General features: G+C 38.9%; 2 protein-coding genes across 2 annotated transcripts in view; both read right to left on the bottom strand.

The window, feature by feature from the left end:
* Nucleotides 1-17303, bottom strand: part of LOC111273848 (lysosomal alpha-mannosidase) — a 90327-nt gene extending 73024 nt beyond the window's left edge. Inside the window, exons 1-3 of the mRNA XM_022855846.2 lie at nucleotides 17256-17303; nucleotides 17002-17044; nucleotides 16502-16566 (exon numbers count right to left, since the gene is read on the bottom strand). Coding sequence (XP_022711581.2) covers nucleotides 16502-16566; nucleotides 17002-17044; nucleotides 17256-17303 — 156 coding nt within the window. The remainder of the gene's footprint in view (nucleotides 1-16501; nucleotides 16567-17001; nucleotides 17045-17255) is intronic.
* A 4513-nt stretch (nucleotides 17304-21816) lies between these two features.
* Nucleotides 21817-23421, bottom strand: RpL28 (ribosomal protein L28). Its single transcript, XM_022855812.2, has 3 exons — nucleotides 23309-23421; nucleotides 22538-22857; nucleotides 21817-21983 (listed from the first exon to the last, which is right to left on the bottom strand). The coding sequence occupies exons 2-3, from the start codon at nucleotides 22830-22832 to the stop codon at nucleotides 21868-21870; spliced, it is 411 nt and encodes a 136-aa protein (XP_022711547.1). The 5' UTR covers nucleotides 22833-22857; nucleotides 23309-23421; the 3' UTR covers nucleotides 21817-21867.
* Nucleotides 23422-24389: the final 968 nt, after the last annotated feature.

The following is a 24389-nucleotide window of genomic DNA, read 5'->3' as shown; positions in this document are numbered from 1 at the left end:
CTAATACTGTCGCTTTGAGCGTCTTGTATATTATTGACAAGCGCAAAATTCGGCGCCGGCGGAAACCAATCTGACCTTGTGTGCAGAGCAAAGAAAAAAATATGCTACACAATATCTCCTTTTGTACGGTCACCGTACGTGTCGCGAGTGTTTGTAGGATTCAGAAGGCGAGAATAGGGACGAAAACATGGAGATGACACCTACCATGTCGTCCAGCACTGTTAAAATGAGCTTATTGTTTTCAAAAACTGCCACCGGTCACTTAGACATATCGCTGGAAGCATCAGATAGTCAGTCCCCGGTAGAAAACATCATAAGAGCTATGGTGCGCGCCCTTCACACTGACTCATACCAGCCAAATGGGCTCGAAAACACGGTCAACTTGTTACGCAGTGCAAAAATACCTCCCTGCAGACGAAAGTGACAACATAGCATTATGCTGTATGTCGAGGTCAAAGAAAGGTGTATAGAAGAACACAAATCGAAGTCGGCCGAAATATTCCGAAGTTTCATATCGACGACACGAGCTAACGCACTACAAACGGATTAAGGGAACCGGAACGACACTGAAGCAGATATGAAACTATAAGAAGATGTTTGCGTAGGAGGGTGAAGTGAAGCTGAGAGCTCCAAAATGGAAGAAAGATAACCTATCAAGCAGAAAATGATGAACCTAGACGTGAGAAACGGATGATGGGGCGAAGGCGACTCGGCTCAAGCAAAAGAGTCAAAAAATTTCCCTGTAGAATCATGGATCAACTAACTGATCCGAACGAACGAAGCAACAGCTAGCAAAGCGAGGTGACGATCAGAGTTACGAAGGAAGACAAAAGAAGGATAGTTTCCACCAGTAAAACCGCCGATGCCATCTCGGGAGCAGCAACCAGCGGCATCACCAGTAATAGCCAGAAGAAAAGCATCACCGAAGTGACTATACCAAGACGTTTAAGATGGCCGAAATACTACTAAATGCAGACAACAACGGAAAGGCCAGCTGAAACAGGCAGGCCAACAACACAAGGCTCGACGATAAGATTAGACTGTACTGGTTTGAACAAAAAAATTAGATAACCCCGCGTGGATCAGCGGCTCCATGAAACGATGTCATTATGCATGAAACGCTATCGTTTGTTGAAAAGAAGTCGCCAACGTCGGAATATTCTGCTTCATCGATTTGACGCCTCTTGTTAAGCATCATTGGGCAAGGTAACTGTTGCTTTTCTGTCAGTACATTTTGAAAATAAATCTGTAGGAGTTTTAAGCGATGTGCCCTTTTTCTTACAAAATGGTGTGTTTTTACCGTTATTTTTGCTAATCTAACATGGGTGAAGATCAGACGATAAATTGATATGCCAGTGTGCAATGCATAAATCTCGTGTATTCAGTTATAAAAATTGCGATCCTATAATCGGTTACAACTGACATGTTTGCATACACATATGATCGAACGATGCCAACCAGTTGCTAATTTATCCGGTAAAAACACCGCGTCATTAAGGTAATTACGTACCGTTTAAAAAATGTAAAGTCTATAGAGAATCTTTCGCCAACTTCGACGTATGGAATCGAGGATAAATTGTATAATTTTCAAAAAAAACGAACACAGGCCGAGGGATTTGTGTTTCTGACAAAAGAAGAGGATACAATCAATAATTTTTTGATAGAACTGCTACAACAAAGATCTATTATTGCAAAAATTCCTTCTAGTTCTAAAAGTTTTAAATTAGTAAATCATTTTAGCTAGAATTCGTACATACATTTTCACCTTTAAGTGCAGCTCTGGCCCGGCGCCATTGCAAACTTCCGTTGCAGAAACTCGTAACGCTTAATTTACTCGGAAGGGCTGCGACAATGAATGATGTCATCATTTTTGCTTTCGACGGGCTGTTAAGCCAGCTAGGTGAACGCTAGCGATCAATACGGACTTTGCTCAAAAAAATGTTTACTTCCAAGATTAGATTCTCTCCAGTTTTTGGATCTCATGCCCGAAGTACTAATGTAGCTACTAAATAAACAAGCGTTGCAAACCCAAAAATCTCAGGTAGGCAATTCGTGAAAAAAAGATGAGGAAAAAGGTCGCTCGAACTAAAAATGAGTCATCCTAGAGACAGGGCGGCAAAGCTGCTGTATTCCTGTTCAGCTGCGATGCGCGAGAAATCGATGATGGACACGACCAATAACAGAAGTAACAAACTTCAATGTGGGACTCCATCAGTATCATCCCGTGCTGCACGAGCGACGCTACCACCCCAATAGTGGCGAGCATCTGCTTATATCCAGCAACTGAAGAAAAATCCTTATCTCAATACATAGATGGTTTATTATACGATCCGTGTTGTATGATGGTTATTCCTTCAAAAAAGGTACAAGTTCGTCTATCAGTTGCGACAACTATTTGGCTTCCTTTTTTTTTAGTAGATTCTGTAAGCCGTCACTATTTTGGTTGTTTACCTATCAGCTTTTCATAATTTTCACTTTACTCATGCGACACGGACCTGCCACTCTTGTAACTTAGTTAGGACAAATGCGTCCTGAATGCATGTACTAAAAAAGCAACACGGATACCACGATACTGGAGCCATCTCTCTCTGTCTAGGCTCCGAAGGCTTCCACTGGAGTGTTAGTTATGATGTGATAATGTTTACAGAAACACACTGAACTAGGTCGTACCATACCGTCTCACGTTTTACCACTATCAACAGGTGAACAGTGAAGTGCCCGTCACATAAAAGCTGGGCCTTCCGCTGTTGATGCATAGTCGTATTGTAGGGAAAATAAAGAACTCGGTTGTATAGCATCGATGTAATTTCTAACACAGAAGTCTCAGTAGTTCACACTTCGGCTGTAACCAGTAGCCTGCATATATTTGTCGGCAAGTTTATGTACTTTGTAAACGCATGTCATCGGAAGCCTGTCGAACACTTCGTAATCCATTGTTTTGAATGTTCATACCACCACTTCGTGACGCACCTAGCGACCCAAATACTGAAATATTTTCGCCTATACCAAGAAACCTTCCTCATGTTCTACAAAGCGAAGATGTTTTTAAAGAAGCTTCTTTTTCATTGATCAAGCATCGGCAGATAAAAGAAATCATTATGATGGTGAAGTTTCCATATCCGCAAAGCAAACGACCCGGCAACTTACGAATCATAACTAAATCACACATATACGTACACGGATGCCGGTGGTTGAATAATGTTATGCGTTTAGTGTTGTTGCTATTTCCGTTTACTTCTGCTGGGAAAGACGCATCACACCGTCGTCAGTCTAGCGCCACCGTTTAAAAAGTAACTATTAGACAATAATGTTGTTTTAAACTGTAGGTTGCTGACCAACGATAGATTGATCGCACGCATAGAATGTGATTCTTCTGGACAGCCCTGCTCGCTAACAACGCCGTGATTAGGATCACGTGTAGGCCAGTCACGTCGTATGCCACTACACAACGTACTTCGGATCACAATAATAACCCTACAATTGCATGGCCGTTGGCAGATAAATGGCTGACTGCTGTTATCGTCAGGAAAGAAAGCGCCCTGTACCAAGGCCAAAGCAAGGCTGTAAAGTTACTCAACAACGACCTTTACGCCTGAAGGAATAGTACTAGGCTCAATGTTGATGACACATACAATCGATATCGTAATTATCATGAATGAACCAAATCATAACATTGTGGGTCTGTTCAGGTGGTTTTTTCCTATATATTTCATAGGTTTTCATATAAACCTTTCGTATCTAGATGCAAAATGCAGCGATGTAACAAAAGCTATAGTTCCTCAAACTCTAACAAACAAGGCGGCAGTGGAAGCATGCGCTTCAGCGTACATACCAACTGTTCGTCCTGCGACTTTTTTTATGTGTTGCTGGTGAAGGTACTGTCGGGCAATATAAATATGTAATTATATATATTTCAATTTCAGGGTTTTTAAACGATGAGTTGGTTCGGATTTAATTGTTTCGTTTCGAAGAGAAGGAGCTGTTTTTGGTCACGCTCGCTGGCTAATATGGAACTCGTCATGATATTGTTCAATACGTAACTTCGATAAAAATCTTCTGCCCCGCGCTCCGAAGGCTAATACCAGTGAATGCTTTATAAGGTCTAACTCTTCTCTGAAAGCCAAACATATGCTGCGAATGGCAATGGTGTATGATATGATAGTAATATTAATAGACTGTCTCCTGCACGCGTTTATTAAATACAATGGTTCTCATATCAAATAAATAAAGCGTCTGACTACTCAGGTGAAACGTATCATACAAAAGTTTCTGGTCCGGAAATCTTGTAACGACTCCAACGACTTATTAAAATATAACATACCACACAAGACATGCAGGCCGATTACATTGTTACATTTTTTTCTCGATGAAGTTTTCTAGTAATTAACACTCGGTGCCTATTCCGATAAAAGCTAACTTTAGGCCAACAAATCTGGCTCAAATTTATGTTTGTATTCTTCCCTCCTCGACTATCGACGCTATCCGCTGAACGTCTCTAGCGGTAAACGGCAAGTTACAATTTGTGGCCGCGGAAGCAGAAGCAACGGGAACTTCGACAACACCACACGACCTTACTCTCAGACTCTGTTAATGCCGCTGCCAAAATCTTGTCGAGTCTATCGAATAGTTAGGCCTCTGACGCCTCTAGTGTTGATTATGTGATGCTCTACCACCGGCGCACAAGACTCGGACACCAACTGATTCGCAAGCGTCGCTGTATACCAAACACTTATATAGCGACGTAGTCGTGATCGGTGCTGCGTGCATCGATTATGGCAATGGAACAAAAACTGTAAGCAGAGCTGCGCAGACCTCAAACGGCGTCGGTAGGACCTGAGAATGAGGACCCGAAAGAAAGGAGCGCGAAAAGATAGAAAGCCAGAGAAAACCCCAGAGGCATTCAGAAAATCCAGAGGAATGAATACCACCAAGCCGGCCAGAAACCCAGAAAGCCGAAGGAGGTAAAGAAAAGATGAGGCAATTTCTAGCGTCTTCGACTGACTGCCATAGGCCCGCTACGATGCCGCTGGCTCACACAGCTGCTGCCACCGCCATCATTAGTGGCAACAACGGCAGCCATAGGTGTAACGACGAGGTCAATGAACTTTTAACTAGAAAAGAAGGGAATCCATGAAGAGCGACGAAGTGTCGCAGAAACAGGGGAATGGGAAACGAAGGGCTGCGGACGAAAACGGAGAAGCTGCAGGGGGAAAGGCGCGCGCGCGCGCCCGACAGAGGGAGAGAGAGAGAGAGAGAGAAAGGAAACAAGAAGGATAATACAGATGCGACAAGCGACGAGCCAGCGAAATCTGAAGGGTACCGGCGTGACCAGTGCGGCAAAAGAGAACGAACAGAGTTATCCACACTGGATCACGGCGGCAAAGACGTACCGGGTTGCTTTTGCAAATCCTGACGAAGCGCGTTACAGCAAACCAGTAATGTAGATGATACCGACAGCGCCAACAGCGGCGCAACAACATCAGTAGTGACAATTATATGTTTAAGAAATCGAGAAGTAATGAGTGGACCTGTTTGAATACTGCATAGCATGACTGCAAGAGGATGCTATAGGAAAAGTAATTAATTAATAAGCAACGGAGTATGAGAAGTAAAAGGGAGTTCGCGGGATCTATGCTCCTTTTCCACCTACATATTTATGTGAACATACATATTTATGCGGGTATATTTGCGATAGGATTTACAGAATAGTGTAACATCGAGCTGAGCACTCGGTAACTTGCAGAAGGAGGAAAGTCCAGCTAATGTTTCATTTGGATGAATGGGGCGGACATGCATACATCGGAAAATGCATCAGATTAATGGTTGAGTCACCGAATAGCCAATTAACCACAATCCCTTCCGCTTAAAATGGCCACCTAATGTGCACTGAAATGTGCAGATTCCACGGGACGATGTTGATAACTTAACGTTTCTATAGAAATTATCCTGAAGACGCATTGTGTATGTACATACGATGTACATATTAGCCTTTACAGTTAATGATTGCGTGTATTTGCCTATAGACAGCATTAGGCTCAATCTGAGTGTACGATAATCTTCAATGCATGCAAGAAACCGTTTTCTATAGATTCACCGTTCTCCGAACTGAAAATGCGCCATATTGCCAAATTGCGATGATAGTACACAACTCGAGTACAAGAAATACTCTTACAGACAGAAAAAAGCGAATATATGGGTTTATATGTAGTTCTCCAAAAGATGCGCGCGCAAATCGTAGGCCGTTTCGAGAGGGTTAGGCAAATAACTAAATATACTTACATAACCCTGAGCCTTTAAAACGCACGTTAACTTTTTTTTTAGTAATGAGACGGGGAGAATTTCTAGATTAGATAACGCCTATATATCAACTGTGTTAACGTATTATATTATTGAAATACGCAGGTACGGCTGCTAACGTTGTTTCAGGTGAGTTACACAGTATCCTTCTAGCGGTTCTATATTATCTGACTTTTTTCAATAGTTTCGACAAATGGTCGAACAAATAGCTCGTCTTGAACGAAGTCGCGACAGATTACAAGACTCCTTTATCACAGTTACTTGATTCTTTGAATATATCTTGAAAGTAATACTAACATCATGTAAACAATGATGTTTGTATTAAAATCTCTTTGAAAGTCACAATTTCCGTAGTAAATCTGATACTGCTATTACTATGACACGTCCCACAGAGACCACTGACCCACATTACGCAAGGTCAAGAAGCGAGAGGCGCTACGAAAATTCTGCTGTCTATGGAATTGTAACAGGAGCGCAAGTGGGCTTCTTCTGACCAACGCCTTTTTCCTTTTAAAATAATATCAAGATAATGTACCAGAAACAACGAGCTACCTTACGATGGTGTAATGATAATAATAATAATCATACAGAAGTTTAGCAACTAGTTAAAGAGAATTGGTATAAGTTGACCTTCACAGGAACCGCTTCCGACCACGACGGTCAAAATCAACGACAGAAACCGAACATCGATCTGCTAAGTGTGCTTTCTGTCTCGTTTGGTATCCCTGCTTCTCATTCGAAGACGAACAAAACACAAGATGTGCTTAGCTAGAAGTATATTTACTCAAAGTTCCCTCAAGTTAGAGCTGTTCCTGTAAAGATTTGTGCTTTGATAGAAGCATACGTAAAACTTCTCCGAACTTGTAAGCGAGGCAATTTTTCTGCACCGTCAAATTTAATTTATTGAAAGGTTTCTATTGCGCTTTGAGATTACTTCACGTTCCCTTTTGAGGAAGGGATTTCAGCATCTCAAAAATATTCCTACGAATTATTCCTACATGTACATCACAAGAGTTTCATCAAATTTTGCTGTAAAAGCATCAAGTCGAACGTATTGTTTGATACGATGGGAGATTCGGCGATCAGCACAATCAGACACTGGTGTTGACGTCCAGCGCCACCTTTCTATCGATATGATCTAATCACACGTTCATCGAAGTCGAAAAGTTGTAGCAATTACGTTCTTCTTGTTTTTTTTTTTTAACAAAACGCAAAACATTTTGCCGCGAAAAACATTTTGCAACCTGACGTGAGAAGCGACTCACTAAAAATTCGGTTTTTGTAAAAAATAACGAGGCGTCAACGTGTTCACTCAGGACTGAAAGAAATGCCACACAGGCGGTCAATCGCGGAACATATAAATTAGCAAAAACGATTGAATTCGCCAGCATCGAATAAACAATGCAATACAAATACTTGCCGTCTTTCGAAAGACTTTACCTAACAAACAATACAACAACTGTCAAAGTTAGTACATGGCCGTAATAGTATGGCACCTTGTTTACGGCGAAATGATACCTAGATAAAAACAGAGCGCCTTGCTTTGATCTTTAATCTAAAGAAAATATTCAGGGTGTGTCGTCCATATTAATAATTAAGTATCGTTCACTGGTGTTTGCTATGGAACCCGTTGCGATATGGGAAGACGCTGTTAGCGGTAAGCTGTATCCCCTATAGCAATCAAATGGACCGTCGTCGAAGTTGAAGAGCGATCCACAAAAACTTATACAATTTTCTATTAACATTACGCGAATGGACAACTATCAATTAAGTCGTATAATGGCGAGGTCTCGCAGCAAGCTTATGAGAAGAAATGCAATCGGGCTCGGCATCTGTCTCGTATATAAGCTGCCATAATATTTTCGTGCTTCGTTCGAACAGCATAAGCATTTGCTGCCCATCAACACAAATTCGTATCGCTAACTGTATTGAACTTCGAACGATGCACAGATCCTACGTGCAGGGCGTACGAACAGTGCGTTTATGAAGAAATCAGTGGCAACAGCAAAAGAACATAAATAATACAAAGCCATTTAAACGTTCAGAGTCACGAAATTAATTGCATTATCAATTGGGTTCGAGGGCAGCCTTCACGTGAAAACGACTCAACAGGTTTCACAGATTTATTACAGCTAGGATGGACTAAAAAGCGTCTAGTTAGAGGTCATTATGCGCTTGCTCATCGACCTCATAAGCGACCGAGAAGAGTTTGAAGAATATGCTCTATCGCACTAAAGAGTTATCGTTAGCTCAACATTATAGTATAGTGTCGACCGAACCGAGCCCGTTCTTAGCGTTCTTTACAATTGACATTAACCGCTGACACAATTTTGAAACAAAGACGCAACAAAAGGGCCTGCGTAACATTAACGTTTTGATAACGACTATTTCACACCATTAAAGTGTGTGTGTGCGCCCGTCCCCGGCTTTCTATTGCCCTAAAGGAATTACTTAGAAAGACTCGACTTGTCTTCACATTGCTAACAAGAACTAATAAAAAACACAAACAAAATGAAATTGATTGATAGCAAGCAGACGAAAAATATGGTCTTCACTTGGCAAAACCGTTGGTTACAAACCTCCCTCTTCATGTTATACCTTATACATTTAAGAGTATCTGGCTCTGTTTGTGGGCAGTCAAACGTTTCTAGAATAGTAAATTGCCCCTTCGTTCAGTTGAGTTAAACTGGTTAGACGTTCAGTACGCCGCCAGCTGTTGTCCGCTCAAATACGACAATATATGCCCAATTAGCCAGATCATACATTTATTAATGTAGAAAATACCTGGCACAATTCACAGTCAGTCATGGAGCAATTGTATGCTGACAATGAATCAACGGAGATCTTCTGCGTTATAGCCGAATAGTCATCTCTCTCAGTGTTGAGCATATTGTTTTGTACGCGCTAAATTGGCACCGACATGACGATTGCGCGAAGAAAGTGTTGGCTTAGCTGTCGCCGATTCTGGCTGCGCGGGCTAAGCTACGATATAATTTAGGTCTGTTAAGTCCAGCAGGCAATTAGGCCCAGGTCCGCTGGCGGCCTTTCTGTGATAACCTCTAACATTAACGAAGCAGGTCTAGACTGGCTTAACCAGCAGGGCATAGACCTGTGTCTATACTAAAAGAGTTCAAATGCCAGTTGTTACACATTTGGGTCGATAAATGCCTAAGACAAGCCTATTTTTGGCTTTCGGTGGATACCGCGTTCTGACACATTACTTGATACGTATCTAAGTGCAAGTTGTTGCTTCTGCCATAAAAACATTGAAAGCTTTTCTTTAATTCTACACCATTAGTAAATCTAAAATGTCCCTGGCGTTATCGTTAATTACATTTCATAATCTGAGGCCTATTTTAGGATCTATAATAAATAAACTAACCATTATCATCAATCTAGTCAAAAGCCTATCAATTTTTGGTCGGCAGTCGTCACCTCATTTAGAGATTAATTTGTTGTTGATACATCTATTCGATCGCGAAAAATAGATCGTTGCGGTACATACATTAATAATAATTATAATATCCTGGATCATGCTAAACAGATTCGGTCTATATGTCACAGTGTTCTACTACAACACTGAGACAACGGAGAGGATCGACATCATGTCATGGAGCTTCTATCAGTACCGCCCTTCTCGATAAAAAGAATCAGCAGCACATTTTCAGCGATACAGCCAATGAAACGAGATAATTTTTCAACTAAAACGTTCTTACTAACGTTTTCGTCAAACAGTTGCCAATGCAACTTCTTTACCCCTGTTGGTAAACAGCTGGTTAGCGATAGTTTTCCCAAGACTGTGCTTTTCGCTAAGCAGCCGTAATAACAGCGCTACTGCTAGTATTACGACAATAGCAGGAGAAAGAAAACAAATGTCCATTTTCAACTATCATGTCATTATCATCGCCACCACACGTATTTATGCTTTCGAAAACACTTGACAAAAATCATCTAATGCCCCTATTGAGGCAGTTCTGTTGGCAGCAAGCAACAGATGTAGACCAGTTTTTCTTATTGTTATTCTTATAGTATTAAGAAAAATATTAAAGCTTTGTACTTTTTATAGATATTAACATATAATACTGAATATATACAAATATATTAGAGGGCACTCAATAACCTCGATTATGGATAATTGCTAATTATAATAATCTATTGTTTGTTTACTACTGACTCTGCTTGACAGTCCGCTTGAAGCTTCCCTCTGTGTCTCTAGCCGGTACCTATTAAAAATATTCGACTTACGAGAAAAGAGGATGCTAATTGGTCATTCTGTTTGTTGCCAATCGAGTGAATGTTTTCGTATAGAGTTTACGTATCATACGAACTAGCTTATCGCTTCTCTTTTTTAATTGTTTTGTTTGCAGCGGCCATGATGCTGCAAAGCTCTTTCCTTGCTATTCAAGTCAGCGGACTTTACACTGTATTCGGACTCTAAACATGAGTATGTAGGGCAAAGCGCAAGCTGCTATTTAACACATTATACAATGCCAAGAAGCTGCGAAAGCAACCTATAATATTTGCTCCGAATAAGGTGAAGGCTCTATAACTTAGAAATGTTATCTCTGTAATAACGCAATGGTGACATGTCTATTAACTCAACTTAAAAACACGTAGTGTTCTAGGTTTGAAACTGAGCGACGACATTTCATGCTGAGACCCTAAAGTCTAAAATTAGGCTTAAGGTCAGTACCAGACATAAAAATAAATTTAGGTTTATCCAACAGTCCTTTCGTTTTTGAACTGGCGGCTTGACAAATTCGAAAGGTCGATTGGAGCATGTGTTTTAGCTCGAAGATGCTATTTTTGAACATGAAAAGCCATATTTGAGAAGTACTACCTGAGCTAGAAACTCTCACCATACACGCTATAACCATTCCAAGTTGTTTCGGTAGCCTGTTAACCTAGGTGAATAGTGGTAAAAATGCGTCGGAATTTTTGTTTTCAAACCCCCACCAAACGTACTTATTTTTTGGATTACGGACGCAAGACAAATTGTCACCATCTAAACAAAAAGATGCCAACAGGACATTGTTTACGTACGTAATATTTACGTAGAAGATAGAATCATTTTCGCCAAATACAATATTGTCGTTAGCGCAGTAGGTTAGCAATAATACGGTTTCGTTAGGGAGACGTTCATACGTGGCCCTTTCTTTGTTATTTGACAAAACACCCTATCCTACTTATAGGTTAGGTTAGGCTAATAGTATTTAATGATGTATAAGATATTACATTATTATATCATAATAACTGTAAGAACAGAATTCCAGAAGTCTATAATTTCATCGTCTGCCCTTCCAAGGATTAGGTGATCTAATGGACCTGTGCATGCCGTCGTGATAGGTCGCTTTTTGTCTAGGTTAACGAGATCCCTAGCGGTTTCTACGGTTCGTAATACCTGATAATAAGAAGTATCTATTTCTGCATCCATTTCACTACTACTTGTCAAAATGACCGGGGCCAGCCCGGTAGGCGATATGAGAATTTGCTAAACGGGTAACTAACCTGCGTCTGAGCTGCGTATGTAACAATTATCTCACCTCGAACGGTATTACTGTAATATATCGAATCAGATGTTATCATGTTATAATAACTAAAGATGATTCATTCCAATAGCAAACAAGTAAATCGGACAGATCTCCTATAGGAACATAACAAATGTATGATGATTTTTGGTGAAGAATGTAAGACTGCCTATATACCTGTTATGATGAGCCATCAAAAAATCATTAACATCTTCACCTAGATGAATAGAAAAGCTACGGTAAGCCCGCTAACGACCTTAACACCGTTTTCTTGAGTCTCGTGGTACCAATATGTTTCATTTTGAATGCCATGGACGAGAGTGCCGAAAACAACCGTTACCACGTTCGACTGGACAGCTACAGCGGCTGGACTTAAACAAAAAGCATATGTATTTTTTGCCTAATAAAGGGAATTTGCAGTAATCAAATTTCGTTTATTAGGCCCAAATGGCCGCGTATCCTAACCACATACCTGCAACGCTTTGTTCCACTGAACCACCGCAACGCGCTAAACGGCAATAATCCGTTTGTAACGTTCGCAATCACTGGCGTAGTATCTCGTTTGTCTACTTGTGTAATTATTAGGGTAGTCAGCGGTGCCTCCACTGGCTGGCCTTACCTAGCCCAAAATGATTTTATCATTTTTTCGAGATTATGGACCCCCTTGTGGCAATTACAGAGCGAGAGAGACAGATATGGTTTATAAGCAAATTTATAAAGTCACTCATCGTCGACTTTCACTGGAATGTATTCACGTTGGAAGGTCACAGAATTTCGAAGTCAATAGTTTCAAAGACAAATAATCTGTTTTTGGGTAATTAGTCAGGCGGCAATAGAAACGCATTACTAAACGGTTTTTTGGAAGAGATTAAATTCGACAAAGATGAATGGTTCACAGATATTTTTTCCGTTTATTTTTTCAGAACTTCGATAGCCTCCACTAGATATTTTTGTACTATTCTAATTGTCAGATAACGTGGGTTCACGCCGGGTAAAGAAATACGGATAGGTAAACACAGAATAATCTAAAACCATCTTAAAATCTTTTTCATTGAACTTTTGAGCCTCCAAAGATACGTGCCATCATATCGAAGTGGCAAGTTAGTTAGGAGCGATCTCCAGTTTTTTTATATTAACAAATGGCTCTGACGGCTTAGTAGACACGTTACGATTTGAAAAAATTGTTTTCAAACGGGTGATTTATAGCCTTTACCAGATCATTATATTGTTCCGTGATTGATTAGACCTGCAAAATAGATTTGTTCCAGACCATGCTTATTAAGTTTTAGCTAGATTGAATTGTTAACGAAATTATTCACTTTGAATATTAAGTCTACATGCACATTCTGTGCTTAACTAAATTGAAGTATGCAGGTTTCGCGTACTACTAAACCTATTTGCATTATATGTTAATCATAGACTTTCTGATGGAGGGTAACTTGAAAGTTATTATTATTATTACTCGTTATTTCACTTTGCATATTATCAATCAATTGGACTAAGTAACTCAACACTGTATTGGCTTTTAGTCTGCACACACTTACTTTGATAGAGTTGCCTGGTCTAGCTATCGCTGTTTGCTTAAAGAACTTTTGGAGCTTACTAATCTCTACATGTGGCCAAGAGATGACGCGAATTCTCCAAATGACAGAATACATGTGTCTTTGTCTATGAGGCAGTCATTTTATCATTGTCAAGTGTTAAATTATCTTGGTAATATTGTGACACAGAGAGACGTTTTTATTAAACACATCACGAAGTATATACATTAACGCACATACATAAATTATGATTTGCTGATTAATTGTGCACAAACGGTTATGCAAAATCATATTGGTTGTATAGTATCGTAAATTAGCTCCTCATAACTGTTTTTCACAACTGGGGCAAGAGGTTGCATGAAAGTGCAACTATTACTGGTTTGCTGGATATCGAAATATCGATATCGTACGGTAGACAGCCGGTGGCTACTGCTGTGACAATTAGCAAATGCAAACAATATCTACACAAACCAAAAAGATATCGGACATGTTCTACTGTCGATGGAGGAACATTGCGTACTAACTTTTAAACAATACCGCATATAGGCCTGATGATGCGCAATAAAAGGTAGCACTGATGGGTAAGCTAAGGAGGATTTCGACGTTGTATAATTTTTTATACAATGCGTTTGTTAACAGGTCGTGAGATGCACGAAGTGCAATCAAGGAGGAAATATTGTGTATATGATACAGACGTATTAGGCTGAGGAGACCAATTTTCTGCAATGATGTCTCATGATTTTTACTGATGTATGAGTACCTGGCAATATAAATAAACCGCGCGTAGCCTAGCGATGACTTGAATTTTTCAAATGACCGAACACATGTTTCTCTATCTATAAGGCAATCATTTTATCAGCGTCAACGGTTGAATAGTTTTTCGAGAGATATAGTCTGGTCTTGCTGAGAATGTCTAACAATGTTGTTATTGGCAGTTTAGTTAGCGGTGGCACATTTACATGAATTTGGATGAATGAAAAGTAGATAGCAAACAGGTTGAAAGGTGAAATTTATCCATGATTTTTTTTGTAACATTGAATTCACATATTTATAGATTAACCATAAGACTAAGATATTCGAGTAACTTGACATCTGATGGCCACAGAGCTCCTGAAAGATACTCGAATGTTTTAACAGCTCCGTTCTGTATAGACTTGTCTATACCTGCCTAACATCAATAAGCTCGCCAGACACATAGTCGTGAATGGACTCAATAAATTTTAGAACTTAGCAACAAGAACTTAGAACCGCTTGTTAAACAGCTCGTAACTTTTACACCCAAACCTCGAAAAACTTTAACTTACGCTGTATAATCAATCAGACGTGGGCAAATCCAGTGGCAACGGTTCTCCTCAATTCTGATCTTAAAGTTTTTTGCGAACAAGTTGTATTTACCCGCTCACAAGCGCACCAATAGTCTTCTTTAAGCTTTGCCTAACCGAACAACTAAACGAATGTAAAACAAGACGACTGGTGCTCACTTACTGTTAACGCATTTCGACACCTACAAGGTCAGAGTATCCAAGTCATATATAGTATTTTAGTCATAATACTCTCATCGCAGCTATTAGTACTTTCTACAAACGAATCAAGCATTATAATACACTTTTGAGATTTTAATAAATGTTAGTTTCAGATCCTGTTGGATTGCATTCATATGAACTCTAATGATTGCAGCAGAAATCCTGGCACGGATTTTGTTAATACGAGAATGACATACTTTTTTGTGTTAAACCAAATGAGTGAACATCTAAGAAAAAGCAAAATGACTTTAGGACAGACATAACCCCACAGGTTAAATAATGATGGGTTCTATCCACAATTGCGATAATCAAAATTCTTCTTCAGAGTCTTCTGCACCCTTTTTATTTGGATGGTCATACAAACATTATGTTCAATATTTTTTTTAATTCAATTATACGCAGCTAAGTAATTAATTGACGCATAGTTTATTTTGCTTCACCGCACATAGTCTGATGGCAGCGTGTTGAACTCGCCATAACGTATGTTAACATCAGCGGCTAAATATGTAAACAGATTTTTTTTATACATGTTTTAAATTTGCCATTGTACTAACTTTTCACCAGTGCTATACCGATGAAGCGAAAAACGTTAACGAATTAATTGTCCAGGAACTGATAAAAGCCATCTGACAGAAAATAATTTCATACGCCTATAGCACAACTCTGGAACTGAGTATGAAATTATTTCCTGATCTGTTGTTAATACTGATATTAATATCATGGCAAGCTTAATTCGAAAGCATTCGAAAGATTTGTATGTTATAAAAAAAAATGTTAATGCTTATCAAAATTTTTCATTAGAAAAAAACATAGTGATTTCGCCTTTTTCACTTTTTTTTCTCGCCTCGAGTGAATTATATTGTCACACTGCCTGGGGAAGCGGATATAGATTTTAATATAGTTCTAATAAGTAATGACGACATCATTTTTTTTGGTTTTTCTGGAAAAAAATAATGGGTTACAAAAAAATTACCTGGATTTTTTTTATAAAAATATATCTAAAAATGCCTTCCTCGAAGTTCGAATGTTTCAGATAGATCGCATCGACTAACGTGTTAATTACAACACTAACTAAACGTTTTCTTTGTTACATTTTCAAATATTCCTCCTATCTTTAGGATAGGAAGAATAGGATAGTTCTTTTTTTTAAAGCTTTTGAATTCTATGCACAGCGTTCACATCTTGCCTAAATTCGCCCTCGAAAAGGCAAACATATTAGAAATATTAGGTATTAAACCCGCAACGACCCGGTTAAATTTTAAGTTCTTAAAGGATCGCCAACAAAAGCTGTTGTTGCATTTTAGATACGGGTAAACTCTTGGTCCCTTATGAAAAAATGAAAATGGAAAGATTTTTTGATAAAACTGCGGACGCAAAATTACGTTTAATGGCTTTACATTCGGTACTGCCGTTAGCCAAACTGCTAGTCTACTGATATTACTGCTTTGACAAGGTATGACATACATTATTTACCACAGAGGAACAGTTGTTGGTAGATATTCCGGCCGTTAGCGAGACATAAAAGGTCATCTATAAATCCGTGCATAAGTGCTTTGAAATTTCGGGGTGAGGTAATTTTAAACAAAACCAATGAGATTTAACTATTACGTACCGCGTAATGGCATTTAAGTCCTTCATAAGGGTCGCGTGGCCGCGTCTGGTTTACGGTCGCGCCTGCTACGACCATCGACAGCATGGACGAGAGTAGCAGCATGTTAAATTCTGTTTCTGCTATTACTTCGATTTAAGTCGATTAACTCCTATAGTTCAATCTTTCTTCAACCTGGTTCTAACAAATATCCACAAACACTCACAAAGTTGATTCAATAACCATCTCCTTTATAAAAAAAATATCATTCTTAATAATAACATCTGCACGTAACACTGTCCTCCACAGAACTCTCAGGTTAACCGAATTTAATTTAGCCTCAACGATGAAAAATAATCATATTATTCTTTATGACAATTCCAAAGATCCATATAGACACAACACACAATGGAAAGGTTTTTCGTTGTTTTTCTGTTCGCCTTCACGTTAAAGACGAGTGAAGTAGGCTCCCCAAACAAACGCTTGCTAAGTTCAAAATCGCAGAACTTGAAAGGGGCAGTTACCTGCCGCTGTAACCACCTCCTCGTCAACAGCTACACAACTGCGCTAAGGTCCACCCGGACAGACAGGCGCCCAATCCACGGTTTATTAGGTTTTTCTTTTTGTTTTTAGTAATTAACTCTTCAATCCAGGCCCCATACACGCCTCATGCGGGCCCGCGCACTGCCAAACGCAGCCTCCCTTCCTAGAGCTGCGCGTCAAACTGAACGCACCGAAGCACTGGTCACTTATCACCCGCGCAAACCTCACTTCAAACCCAATTCCGTGAGCACCCGCTAGATGGCGTCGGTAACGCGAGCGCCATCTAGGTGACAACACTGAGAACTTCATGCTGTCGAGTAAACGCGCTATATACAGGGGGCTGCTGTGCCACAGCTATAGAGCCTTCTATTCTACCAGTAATGATGAGAAAGGTACACCAGGCAGGGCCACACTTACCTCGACACCTGTGTTTAAAAAATCAGAAGTAACGATATATAAACACAAAAATATACACCCTTACAGTGGTACATATGAACTAGATACAGAGGTGTTTTGTCGTGCATGTTTATAATTATATATGTATATGTAGGATGAATTTTTTACAAAGTTTTGAGGGTACTAACAAAAATGTTTTTTTTTTTTCAAACCTACTTATCTCTTATTTCAGGAAGAGTCTGAACTCACCGGAAAATATTTTTTAAAAAGCAAAGTGATAAACGTAAAAGTAATAAAAAAAGGGCGCAAACCTGATAACGCTCATTAAAATCAATAACCAAAATATAAGAGTAACAGGGAATAAGAATTAAAGCATGAAATGATAGTCAAAATATAAGAACTTCGTAAGAATTTTTCGAGATAGAATTTAAACTTTTGTTAAATAAAAAAAAAGTCAGTTTGAAAAATACGAAGTTAAAACGTGTCAGACGAACATTAAGTAATGTGCTGTGTCCCTGTAATAACTTTTTGAGTAACGTATTTGCCTGCTAAGCCTAGAAACACATAGTGGAGGTTTTAACCCGGAAATAGACAGGCGTTGTTGAATGCTGGGAGCCGGCCGTGTGATTGGATTGCCTAACGGCCACACCGGACGTACTCGAAACATAGAACTAACGTGCTTTATAAATTCGTATTATCTACGTGCATGTTTAGACATTGGTTAGATTAACTTGGAGTAGAGTGAACAAAAGATCAATGACTACAAAATCGTTTGGAGAGCTTAGGTGCTGTCGTTCGAGTGGCATTTATAGATCGGAGCAGACGAAATACCCATTTAACCAGTTATTTAATCTATTAAGTAGGCCAGTTCAGATATGTAAATACTATCGTATATTTCTATTATCTATATAATACAAAAGTAACATGCAAGATTCAAGATCTATTAACATCCCTTGTCGTAAAAAGGCAATGTGTCATCTGATAGCGGTCTGTATTAAGCCTGCAATTTTACAGTCTCAAAGAAATAAATAAACCGGAGCTTAGCTTTTGCAACAAAACGATTTATTCACATAGAAAACAAGCGAATCAACCAAAGCACAAGATGTTTGTATATTTAAGAATCTGGCTGTAAAAATGTGTTTGAGATATATTCTCACATTTATCTAATTTTAATATGAATAATTATAAAAGTATGCGTTGAATAGGTACTTCTATTCCGTAGGCCGAATTAAAAGGCCTTGTTATGTCAGAAGGATGTGTTCCGCTGCAGAACATTAGACTAGCGATTTCTGGTGCTCGAAGTCAGAGACTGACTTATGACTACCTTTTTCCTTGTTTTATCCCAGTTTTAGTAGGTTTTACATTACGTTGGTGGCACTTACAGGAGTCTTTTCGCGTTCCATTAGATACAATTCGTTGACCACAACCAAAACGGGTTCCAGCACGACTTGATGCTGCCGGCTCAATAAGAATCAGGCTCAGTAAGAAATAAACGATCTTTTAGTGAAATCGACATTACCGTTACAAACGATTGCTGATAAAAATGCGTCTGTATATATGATAAGCAGAATTAGATTATGATTTGTATTCTGAATGTAGAATAAGCTCATCTCGCAACCGGCAGGTATCACCGCAAAGTTCCGTGGCTCGCGTAACTATCGTTGCCCACAGGGATGGCCCAGCTTCCTTTATTGCATCAGGCTAAAAACCGCTAATTGCAAAAAAATAAAAACCTTGAAGACTGACGGCTCATACTTATTTAATAATTCGAAGAGTTAAGATAAGTTTGGTAGACGCTAAGAAAAGATCATTTTATATAGCTCACATTTCTAAACTAAATAAGCTAAAAACGAAGTACGGAATGTTTTGGTAGTATTTCAACAGATTTATAGCAAATATGTATTGTAATATCGTGGGAATGTTTGTTAAACGGTTTCAATCCATTACGAGCTCTATACAATTTGGTACCACTCTGAGCGTGTACATTTGTAAATCGTTAAGAACTTATTAATAAAGACGAATTAAACTCATGTGTTTTCAACGTATTTGAAAGATTCGAGATAGAATGCATCAAGTTCTTAACCCCAAAAGCATATTCAGGGCGATAATAACCGAGCAGATTAACACAAGAATAAAAGACATTGTAATAAATACAATTTCGTTATGCACTGATATAACTTTATTATTTAAGCGTACGGTGGCAGTGATGATAATAGATCTAGCTAACTTTTTAGTGCTGTGGGCAAGCACCATGAACAAAGTGTGACGGACATATAGTTGTCATATGAATCTTGCATACACCAGCACGAAGACTACTGACGATCAAACTTGTGGTTTAAAGAGATTGATGTCTTTCAAACGAGTTTATTCGATTATCTGCCTTACGTTTTTTATGCGGATTGACTTAAGACGTAAATTAACACAAATATTTATAGAACAACCATGTAGTTACTGTATGCCTCAGTGCCCAGATTTACAACGGAACTTCGTTTATAACTGGTAACGGAGATATTTAGGTCAAAAAGAGGTTATAAACACTTACTTGCTGCTAAACTCTGACAAATCTCTCAATGACATTATCAAACTGTTGCAATCAACCTCTCTGGCAGTTGTGAGGATATATACACATACATTTTTTCAAGTATCCTCATTACGTACAACTGGACTTAGTTACTGGAATAAGTGAAAAGGCAAAAGCACCACTTCTAGTAAAAGTGTATGATTGGGCAAGTTTGTTTTACAGACCAATAGGTAAAAAACATCCAGGTTGGTAAAACGTTAAACGCACAAAACAGGTTATTTTGCTGTTACTGTTTGTTGTATGCTTATTACGAAAGAAACAAAATTTTTGGTCCCTTGGAAAAGCAATATCACAGATCTCACTTTAGGTTACACCTAAACTTAACAATATGATACACTGACAACGTTAATTATCACAAAGGACACATGATGTAACCATGCTTCAAAATCGTCGAGAACCGAAAACTCGAATACTTTAAGAAGTGAGCGACTCTCTACGTTTACGAGTCAATCACAAAGAAAGTGGGTTGAAGCACCAAAGCTTCGCGCTGTTTAGAAAAGAGAAAACATTATATCAAGGAGAACAAATACGGCACCAAACTATACTCTAATACCATAGGCACACATGTCCTTGTGTTAACATACGTACATATATTTTGTTGTGAATGTTGAAAATGGCTTTCCATATTTGATTAATTACGTATGAACAATTACCAAAGTTATTTGTCATTGCGGTATCTGTATATTGTACGGCTATAGCCGAAAAGTACACGCGTGGTTGTATCGTTGAATTATCTACTTTAGCCTATGTGACCCTTTATCCCATTTTAAGCGCTGGGCGTCAGTTAAGTCGAGTGGAAAATTTGCCACCGCACCCGGAGCCCCGGGGATGGGTAGCTAATTTACGGTTCTTTGTTTGACCTGCGATGGGTCGGTTTTGTAGCACAATGCAAGCTTATCGAGCTCCAAGCGCCATCGACTCAATCTCGTAAATACATGACGCATTGGTACAGCGGTAAAAAGAGAACGAAGACGAATATTTCTTTTTTTTAATCGTAAAATTACAGTCATGATAGCTTGTGTTTCTTCCTGCTTTTTTCTTAGTTTTATTGTCTACTGCGGTCGATCAGTTAATTTACCATATTTTCAATGAAGCCTATCGTTACACACAAAATAAAAGGACTTGAACGGGCCATTACGGTATCATCTACTGGATCTTGGCAACAAGGCTGGGCGAATAGGTAAATTGTATATATAAACACTTTCCTTAAATTGACTTCACATCACAAGTAATAATTCATCCCATCTAGAAACAACAACGCTGGCCCAGCTGAGAGCCAGGCCAACCTCGAGGCCCTATCATAATTTTCGTAATTAACTACCAATTTGTGAAGGACCGATTCCCAGAAACGGACCACATGCAAGCCTTTTATGTTTAATGGTAATACTATTTAAGGTTCCCCAGTATTCTTCTTCCCTAATTTCTTTCATGGTTTCTTTGAGAGTCCATGCTAAAATTATCGTAAAACGTTAACGCATTAGTAGAACTACTCGATTTAATACTACTGTTGCACAATCACTTTTAAGGTACGTCATTTTGATACGTTATGCCCTGCCACGTTAATTTTTCTCTTATCGATAACAAGCCCCAGTAGTTTCTTGCTAACGTTAGCTTTTTTTCAGAACTGGCAATCGGAGACGCCACATACCAAAGCATAAGTTTGTTATAAACGTCGGTTGATCTTTTTGGAGAAAAAAGGCTTTCGTAAAGTTATATATTCTTATTCATTATTTCCTCCATCATCCGATACGACGATATTGTCTATAATGATATCTAGTTGGTTGTTTTTTGTTTATCGCACAATAAAAACAGAGCATGATTATACAGTCCACAAAAGCCACAAGCCTTTGGACTCCTGCTTTATTTCATCTCAGTCTTTTTTAGCAGGTGCGACTCTCTTCGCCTTGCTCTGAGCGCGGATCAAAGCGGTGGCGCGTCGTTTCAGCGTCAGGGCAAGGTCTGCACGGCCGTACGACTTTGCAAGACCTGTAATTGTCAAGTAAAATATGAGGCATAATTATAGTTACTAAAGGAAATGTAGCCATTCAAAGCTAGGCGCTAACTGGAGCAGGAAATGTAGATTCATTGTGTGTTCTATGTTACATATGTAGAAAAAAACAATGTAATAGACTTTGAAGCTTTTGGAATCATCAATGTTTTTATTTCACTACTGTTATGTGTTTTACGCTGCGAAAAAAACTGTCTAATGTTGTTGCTTAGATCAAAATTGATTCTATTTTCGATTCTCTTTCCGGTAACAATAGCAACTACAATCATTTAATTCAATGATGCGTTTGCCTGACATAACGGCAGCAGGTAGTGTACCTGTCCTTCTTCAACCCAGTCTATTGCTATGTGAGTCTATTTTACTAATCATGACAAATAAGGCAAACTGTAACAAGATCGAATAAATCTGCCTCACAATCGACCTCATTCAAAATATGTATTTGGATGATTGCTAAGTATTACTCACACACACCACAAAAACTATCTATGTCAACTTTAGACATATACACCTAATTTGGTAAACCTGCACATACTGTTAAGTGATTTGTTGATCTTCCTCATGTGCTTAGTGAGGGGTATTTCCTGAATCGACTTCGAAGGACTGTTTAGCCTGAAGTGTTTGGTTTTCGACACTAGAATGACACCCTTGCCTTTCGGCGAAGCCTTGACAGTAAGGGCTTTCTGCTGTGACATGCCGGAGAATTTCTTTACGTGAATGTTCTTCGGGTTGAGAGGATCTGTCGAGAACCATTTAGGAACTTGATTCTTCTTAACAATGTGGCAAGAGTGCACACGCATGATCTGCCAACAGAGGTCGGCGGAGGCCATGTCACGTCTATTTAGTCTATCCGATCTAAAATACATCAAACATCAGGAAAACGATTAGCATCAATTAGGACTATTCTTATTTTGATTAGCCAAATTACTACACCAGCGTCGTTCATATCACGGTAACAACCAACTAAATTTTGCTTGCATTCTTGGCCAAGAAAATCATAAACTCTCGCGATAAGGTGTATAATTATTACTATTAGTCGACAATTCGTTAATTTTTTCAATTTCAATAAAATCGTCAACTGCAGTAGTCGTCGTGATTATATAGGTTATTGGTATTCTCACACACTGAAACCACTACGGTAACAAATGCATCCAAACATAATTTGATTACATAATATCAGTTATTTAGTAAAATAAACGTAGCTCAACGAAGACTTGAGTTTCATTAATTCTGCCTTATTATGGGCATGGATTTGCAGAAGCAACGTAATTATTAAGTAAAAATAATTACAAAATTGAGTACACACGTGTAGCACAATTGGGGAACAGGCCAAAAAGAAACAGGGAGAATTAGACCGTCAAATCGACGGAATCCGTGGCACTATTGTGGTACTCTACGTTATATCTCGATCACGAAAGTGCCAGGCAATAAACAAGACGGGCGGTCCGCAGTAGGAGGGTGAGGGGATAAACGGAAGATAATGACTTTAATTATTGGCAGGTACCGTATGCACCACATTTTCTTATTCCGCCAGAAATTGATTAATTAAAATAAAGTAACGGTAAACACGATTATAATCATTAGGAAGATGTTGTAGCTTTCAAAGGTCGGGCACCAGAAGCTGCCATGCAACTTGACCATTTCTGACAGTACCAAAGCCAGTCATTCCTTCTACGCGAAGAAGCTTTTAAATCGTCTCTTTCAGGCGTGGCATCAAAGGTTTGCTGAATTTATATACTTTGATGTAACGTAAATGTTATTTGTTTAATAGAGCTCTGAGCAGGCAAATCGGCTTTTTCTTAGTACAACAATTTTTTGGCATCGTTGTTTCCTATGTACTTTTACATGGCGTTCCAAGGTAAATTAATGTGGTTCCTACAGAAGACAAGCTAGGAACACCCTTTGCCTCTAACCATAATAGAGACCATATTTCAAAAAACAGTAGCGTCAACACAGACGACATTTGAAGAGTCGCCCAGTGGTATACTGTTTGTTTTATTGTATTAAATACCAAGAATATGTCAAATTACAAAACGAATGTACTAACCGCGTAATTCTAAAAGTAACATTGTGTGAGATGAACGAGAAAGCACTTTGGGAACATTTCGGCCATAGTAACGATCTAAATTTATATATTTATGGGGATTTTCCTAGTAGTCTTATTGGCTGCTAAAACCTATACCGATTTCTTGGGTAAATTTTTAAGAGTCTCGAATACATTTCATTCAAACCTAATTACTAACAATGGGTGAATATATTATCGAATGTTTGTTTACTCACACTTAACGTGTAGTGTACGTCGAGGAGTATACGTAAAAAATGTATCGTTATATTCACCAACAGATTGCTGCAGGTAGATCTATTTTATCGTTTATAACGACGTAAAA

Source organism: Varroa jacobsoni, unplaced genomic scaffold (assembly GCF_002532875.2).
Source record: "Varroa jacobsoni isolate VJ856 unplaced genomic scaffold, vjacob_1.0 scaffold_231, whole genome shotgun sequence".
NCBI lineage: Eukaryota > Metazoa > Arthropoda > Arachnida > Mesostigmata > Varroidae > Varroa > Varroa jacobsoni.
This window is presented reverse-complemented; position numbering and strand designations above follow the sequence as displayed.